This window comes from Penaeus chinensis, chromosome 10 (assembly GCF_019202785.1).
Source record: "Penaeus chinensis breed Huanghai No. 1 chromosome 10, ASM1920278v2, whole genome shotgun sequence".
Taxonomy (NCBI): Eukaryota; Metazoa; Arthropoda; class Malacostraca; order Decapoda; family Penaeidae; genus Penaeus; species Penaeus chinensis.
In genome coordinates this window covers 2,393,195-2,400,694 of record NC_061828.1, presented here as the reverse complement: position 1 = coordinate 2,400,694, position 7,500 = coordinate 2,393,195, and the positions used below count along the sequence as shown (strand labels likewise).

General features: G+C 36.3%; 1 protein-coding gene across 1 annotated transcript in view; it reads left to right on the top strand.

Moving 5' to 3' along the window:
* The window catches only part of LOC125029784 (peroxisomal sarcosine oxidase-like), a 7,598-nt gene extending 4,204 nt beyond the window's left edge, over positions 1 to 3,394 (top strand). The window contains exons 4-10 of the mRNA XM_047619929.1: positions 148 to 285; positions 785 to 869; positions 1,014 to 1,195; positions 1,616 to 1,748; positions 1,921 to 2,070; positions 2,294 to 2,369; positions 3,086 to 3,394. Of these exons, the coding sequence (XP_047475885.1) occupies positions 148 to 285; positions 785 to 869; positions 1,014 to 1,195; positions 1,616 to 1,748; positions 1,921 to 2,070; positions 2,294 to 2,369; positions 3,086 to 3,207 (886 nt within the window). The 3' untranslated portion in view covers positions 3,208 to 3,394. The remainder of the gene's footprint in view (positions 1 to 147; positions 286 to 784; positions 870 to 1,013; positions 1,196 to 1,615; positions 1,749 to 1,920; positions 2,071 to 2,293; positions 2,370 to 3,085) is intronic.
* Positions 3,395 to 7,500: the final 4,106 nt, after the last annotated feature.

Genomic DNA, 7,500 nt, shown 5'->3' with positions numbered 1-7,500 from the left:
ACGCTAACCATCTTTATATATATATATATATATATTTTTTTTTTGTAATAAGGTTTTTGGTTACTGGGACTATAGAAGTTCCATGATTTCAAAGGATCCATGATTGTAGACCCGAGCATTCATTGTTCACGGTCATCTCTGCTCCAGACCAGCTCCCTTGCTGACTGTTGGCTCGATGTCTTCGGAGAGCACTGGAAACGTACTGGATAATGTAATGACATCGATTCATGCCAGTGGAAGCACGCCAGAAGTGCTTGATGTTGGTACGGCCAATCAACGGTTTAGGTAAACGATAATGAAACATCATTCTATATAACACAAACGCATACAGGTATTCGAACACTCAGACACACAACACACACACATACGCACACGCACACGCACACGCACACGCACACACACACACACACACACACACACACACACACACATATTTATATATACATACATATATACATATGTATTTATACACGCATATATATATTTATATGTACGTATTTATATATATGTATATATTTGGATATATATATATTCATATATATGTATATATACATATGTATACACATACATATACATACACATACATACATACATATACATATATACATATGTATGTATATACATATTCATATATATGCATACATACATACATACATTTGTTTGTTTATATGTTTGTATGTATAAATAAATGTATTCATCCTTAATGGTTTATTATATATGCATGTATATAGAGCCCATTTTACAAATCCATCGCCCTATATATTTTTATTTTCTCTTTGCGCAGAACGAGTTTCCCTGACAATTACAAAGCTGTTGTAGACCCAAGTGCAGGTGTGTTGATGGCAGATAAATGTCTAAAGACGTTACAGGTATGAACCAGCAAGACACAGACATTCTTATCTCTAAAATTATCTTTAGTATACAGGTACAAATTTACATACACATATAATAAATGGGGATATTCAATAGTACAGATTACGTTTCCCAATCGGCCGACTGTAGACCTTTTCCAGAGCCTTTTCCTCAACAACGGCGGCCGGGTGTTGGACGGGTGGCCAGTGACTTCAGTCACCCCGGGCGAAACCGTGGAACTTCGAGGTCCTAAGGGCCGAGTGAAAGCCAAAGCCGCTGTGTTGTGTCCTGGTCCCTGGGCTGGTCCTCTCTTGGGAAGCCTTGGTGTCCAGATACCTGTCAGGTGAGATCGATTAGAAAGGGGGGGAGGTGGTAGAGGGAGAGAGGTAGGGAGGAAGAGGGTGTGAGAGTAGGGAAGGAGAGAGGGGATATATATATTGAGAGAGACAGACAGACAGACAGACAGACAGACAGACAGACGGAGACAGACAGACAGACGGAGACAGACAGACAGACGGAGACAGACAGACAGGCAGACGGACAGCGAGCGAGAGCGAGAGCGAGAGCGAGAGAGAGAGAGAGAGAGAGAGAGAGAGAGAGAGAGAGAGAGAGAGAGAGAGAGAGAGAGAGAGAGAGAGAGAGAGAGAGTAAGATTGCAGGGTGGAGGGACAGAGGGAAAAGGAAAAGGAGAGGGAGATTAAGGGAGGGAGTGGGAGGGAGAGAGTTATACACTACAGTTTCCTTACCCCTTAAACCTTTTCAGAGCAGAGAAGATTGGCGTCTATTACTGGAAGGTCCGAGATCCCAAGACACCAGTGTTTACGTTCATTGACCTGAGTTGTTCTGACAATCATTTCTATGCACTCCCAGACTTCGAGTACCCTGGATACATGAAGGTTCCTGAACAGTGATCTTAATAAGTTTAAATTCTTATTTTGATTTTTTTTACACTAACCATTGCATTTAAACACTTTTTTTTTCTCTCTCTAGCGTATATTATTATTTCCGTTATATGCTCTACATTATTTTCTGTTGATAATGGATGAGTTCGTATTTTTAATGAAACAGTTATGCTACCATGTTGGTCTGCGTACTGACCCCGACGAGCGAGATAAGGTGGACATGTCGACGGTGCAAAGGAGAACAGAGGATTATGTGAAAAAGTTCTTCCCTTGCCTCGAGCCCAAGCCTTCTGTTGTGGAATCTTGCATGTATACAGTAAGATCTATTTTAGCTTATTTTTCTGTGCACATAATATAAAACTGTGTGGTTTTAATACCCTTCTTAACGTAGAACGTATGACATGTCTTCGGTGGCTGTTGTGCTTTTCAAAACTATAATGAACTGTTTAATTTAACCTGTAGCTTGCATATGATACATTATTGTATTGCAGTAAGGTTTGTATAGATTAGCAACTATGCGATACTTTGAAACATTTCAGATTACCCCTGATAACAACTTTGTGTTGGACAGGCACCCTAAGTATCAAAATCTGGTATTTGGTGCTGGATTCTCGGGTAAGTTTTCTGTCAATCGTGATTTTTTTGGTCAATTGTATTATATTAAAAATCATTCTGTTAATAATTTGACGAATTCGGATTCTATAAAAAAAAAATATATATATATATGCATGCATGTTTACGCACATGTAAGGCAGTATAATTTCCTTTGAACAAAAAAAAAAAAAAAAAAAAAAAAAAAAGTGTTCCTATGACGAATATGTAACTGATAAGGTAGCTGGTCCTCATGTTAAGCTAGTGTACATCCATCATCTTAACGGGCTTTACTCTCGAGCCATTGACTATAGCTTATTCCTTAAAGTGTTACTGATACTAATCACCAAGTATTTCAAATATTCATCAAACTGATAGCAACAACGCCAGAAAACACAGTGAATCTTGGATATTAGGGAGAACCTCAAATATACTAAATGTACTAAAGTCAGCCTGTCGTTAAGATTCGTAAGGGACTACAAACATCAACCTACATGATATTTCTCCTAAAAGTCATGTGTATAAACTGCGTTTTCCCATATGGAAAATCATCACGAAGGCATTAAATGTAAAACCCTATCTACGTTCCAGATTGTCACATGAAGTGTAAAAATCTTAAATATGGTCCTAGTAGTTGTAAGGCCATTAAATGTATGCCACAGGTCACCAAGCCGTTGAATGTAAAATCTCATGCATGAATCGGATATTCTAATAATTATAATCATAATACACTTTTGCAGGCACTGGATACAAGATCGCCCCAGCTTGCGGAGAAGCGCTGGCAAAAATGGCACTGGGTTTACAACCTCAGCTTGATTTCTCGTCATTCACTCTTGGCAGATTTTACAGGAGCAAGATGTAAAGAAACTCTTGTAATACTGCATGTTAATGGTATTATTATTATTTTTTTTTCATGTTTAGATGTAGATTGAGGAAAATGTACAGGAAGTAAAAAGTTGAATGTTAAAAATCGTCCAATTCATATTGCATGTCACCTAAGAAAACGGACAGAAAGAAGAATTGTATTCATAGGATAAGTTTAGCGAGGAATTCACACCCCCCCCCCCCCAAAAAAAAAAAAAAAAAAAAAAAAAAAAAACTATATCTCCACTGTTACTACTGGGAAGGGAACAATTCAGTTGTTACCGAATTGAAGGAAAAATATATTGTTTATTGACTAAAGTCTTTTTGCTTTCTATATAATGGAGTGACCCAGCACACACACACACACACACACACACACACACACACACACACACACACACACACCAAACATATTTCAAACTTGACAATTGCACTGGACAGTGTTTACCTTTTATGGTTACATTTTGAGGAAGTAGATTTACTTATGTGTAGATAATTATAACATGTTGAGAATATAGAGCTTGACAATAGAAATTTCAAAAGGAACAAACTTATTTTTTGTTTGATACATATTCGCCATGTTTCAACGCCTGTCCTACGGCCTCGTGTGTTGTAACTTGTTTTTGTTATGAGAAAATTGTTTTTGGAAGTCTGAATGCCTGGCTTTACGGTGCTATGAATCCACCTTCGGTTATTGAAAATGAAGGTTTAACATCATGATCAGTCTTTTGGAAACCGAACTCATACTTATTTATGTGACGAATACAACGATTTATATGAATTACGAGGTAATAATAAAAAATATAAAAATTATAATGAAAATAGTAATAATGGCAATATTGATGATGATATTGATGAAAATAATAATTATAATAATGACTAATAATAATAATAGTAATAACAATAATGATGATATTCATGATAATAATAACTATAATAATAACAAAAATAATGATAATAATAATAATTATAATAATAAAGATAATATTAACACTACTATTACTAATGATAAGAGTTATAATATAAATAACAATTATTATAATAATGATAATAATAACATTAAAAAATCTATTTGAATAATAACTAATAATACCAGCAATGGTATTAAGTATCACTCCATCTGTGTACCTGATACACCCGTTTTCAGTGGAGAGAGGAAGCGGCCCATTTATGTTTGTTTAAATTTCTGTACTACTGCGTCTTGAATGGTTTGGAATTTGACTCTTATTTATGAACAATTTGATTTTTATTCAAGATATAGTGTGCACATTTTTGTATGCATACACAGTTACACTCACACGATGACAACGAGCAAAAGAATATTCAACCAATATTCGATAGTTGTAGTTTCATCAAACGACGCAGTTGCTTGTTTTATGGGGGGAAACTCTTTTTTTGGAATATCCACACAGCTTCGTGTTTCAGTGCTTTACTCGATTGAAATATTTTCAATCTAAACCTAACATTCCTACCATTTGGTAGCTTACTCGTTGGCGCAACACAGATCAGAATTTCTGAACCGAGTCCAAGAGTAGGACCAATATGAAAATCTGTTACAAGCACACGCACACAAAACACACCTGCACATAAGGTCACACACACACACACACACACACACACACACACACACACACACACACACACACACACACACACACGCACATCCTCGCGGGTATTTGCATTATTATTATTATTATTATTATTATTATTAATTAAGGGAAATGCATAACAGCAATTGGATTAGGAAATGGACGTTCGTACAGAATCTAGCCTTGTCTTATAAGACCTATATGCAAAGGCATTGGTGATAGCCATGGTAACATTTCATAAATTTGTCATAATGTAATAAGTCTTAAATAGGTTCACATGGGTATCCTCTACCAGATTCTATAAAGAACATTTCGCCTGTAGTAAGTTCCTTTCTCTAGTCCAAACGATTTCAAGACGAATCTTGCATGCACAGCGTCGCACAGGCAAATAAAATACACTTGCCAAGGCCGTCACACATAAATCAGCTGATTGCAAAGGAGATGTATCGTTGGTACTATTAGCATATGGATAATAAAACATTCACTCTACTCGGACTTCCAGATTGCAAGCTGTATGTCTCTATGTATAATTACCTACTTTACACAGTATTGTAGCAGCATAAAGTAAACAAATGCAAAAGACGTGAACATATAGTCGATAGTACATTTACTTCCGTAAACAATATCTTTATTATTACGTTTACGCCAATGACGTATACTTGCATACTTTTAGAACGATAGGTCTATATGCGTGAAGCAGTCATGGCATACGGCGACACGGACTTTCCAAATATTTGTTAGTGATATGGCGTTTGTGTCATAAGGGTGAAAACTGCGTGGCTGCAAAGAAACCTTCCTTTGTAAACCAAAAAGAGGAACGAAGAATAGAGAAGCACACGAATATGCTGTAGAACTCTTTACTATAATGCTTCTTTCGAGGAGTGTAGAATCAATATATATATAAAAAAGGCATTTTCTTGTATTTTCCTGTATGTTCCATTCGCTGTCAACTTTGCCTTTCTCTACAATTTGACACAAATAATCGTGTAGGCCTGACACTAAATTACGATGGCGACGATTCCATATTGTGATAACATTTATGTACGCTAAAGAATGCGTTTTAAATATACTAATTAAATCTTGAATGATGACATACCCAAGACAACCTGCATTACATTCAGTAATTGTAGTGGCTGAAGTGGGAATAAATATATTTCACGATGCCCCACACCCCTTCATTCACTAAACGGGGAAGTAACCCTGACTATAGGTCTATATTCATATATACATCACAAAAACAGTTTGGCGTTCTTTATATGAAAAGAGAGATTTGCAAGTTCAAAACAAATTAATTCTGTAATTAGAGTGTGGTCATACATCATGTGCTTCCAACTTGTCTTATCTTCGACAATATTTACACAAGCTAGCCAATGAGAGAGTCGGATGCCACGAGTCGACCAATCACAACGCAGCTCTGCTCTTTCAACTCCTTGTCGCAGCGAAATATTTTTCAGTTGTTCTTGAAAAGGGGAAGAGTGAGGACGGGAGTGATCAATTATTATTATTATTATTATTATTATTATTATTATTATTATTATTATTATTATTATTATTATTATTATTATTATTATTATTATTATTATTGTTGTTGTTGTTGTTGTGGAAAGACGACAGAAAAATTAACAGGAGTGAAACACAATAGAGTTGTAAGAGATTGATCACTTCTTACGCAAAACATACAGGAAGGAGTGTGGTTGGTTTCTCATGAATTCGTGTCTGAAATCACGAAAGAAAATTTGAGGTCAAGTGTTCACGTATTCATAATTTACATCATGATGTGTACGTGTGTGCCTTTCATTAGTTGTGCATAGAAGTAGTGGTACGAGGAGGAAGTGTTACTGAAATCGAGCTGTCGATCTTGTGTGCATGAAAGCTTAGGCAAGGACATAAGCCACCGACATCCATTATAAAAGGAGATACGGCAAAACGTTCTGGGAAGAAGACAAAGCCACAGAAAAGGTAAGTCCCAGATAACAAACAATTTTACAAGTAGTTTGATTCATTCGGTACAATCGGTGTTAAGGGTTTCTAAACGTTTTATTAATGTGCGCGGATGGATTAACACCTACGGTTATTATCAATGCATTTTCTTGACAATAACCGTTGGGGGAAATCATTGTTACGTTGATTGTTTGCTTTTCCCGTCAGGTTAATAGTTTCGTAGTGAACTGCTTGTTTGCCAATATAACGGAATTACTCAACTTGCTGCGTACGAGACCTCACCCACGCATAGTGTACTGGGGGTAAATAATTTGATAAGTTCATAGGCCTGCTAACCCTTAATTTGCAAGATGGGACAAGCATGCAGAAGCTGTGGTGCCATTTCCAGACTGCTGGATTGAGCCCTGCGAGCGATATTTTCTGCAAATTATATCTTGCACCGATAATTATGTTGATGTTGCTATTTAGGCAAAACCAGTTACCAGAGTAATTAACAAATAAGTGGGGATTGCGGTTGCCTGATGTCAAACTCCAAGTACGACCGCGCCTCCACCACCATGATTATATAATCATATTCATTATTATGTATATTAATCGTACCGATTTTGATGGTAACCAAAATATTAAAAGCATTGTCACATATTTCTATTACCGTTATCTTTATTATTGGTTTTATTACTATTATTATTATACAAGTCAAGTAATTGAGGAAAATACGAATTTCCCGGCTACATATGCACGCATACACACTCAAAACCACA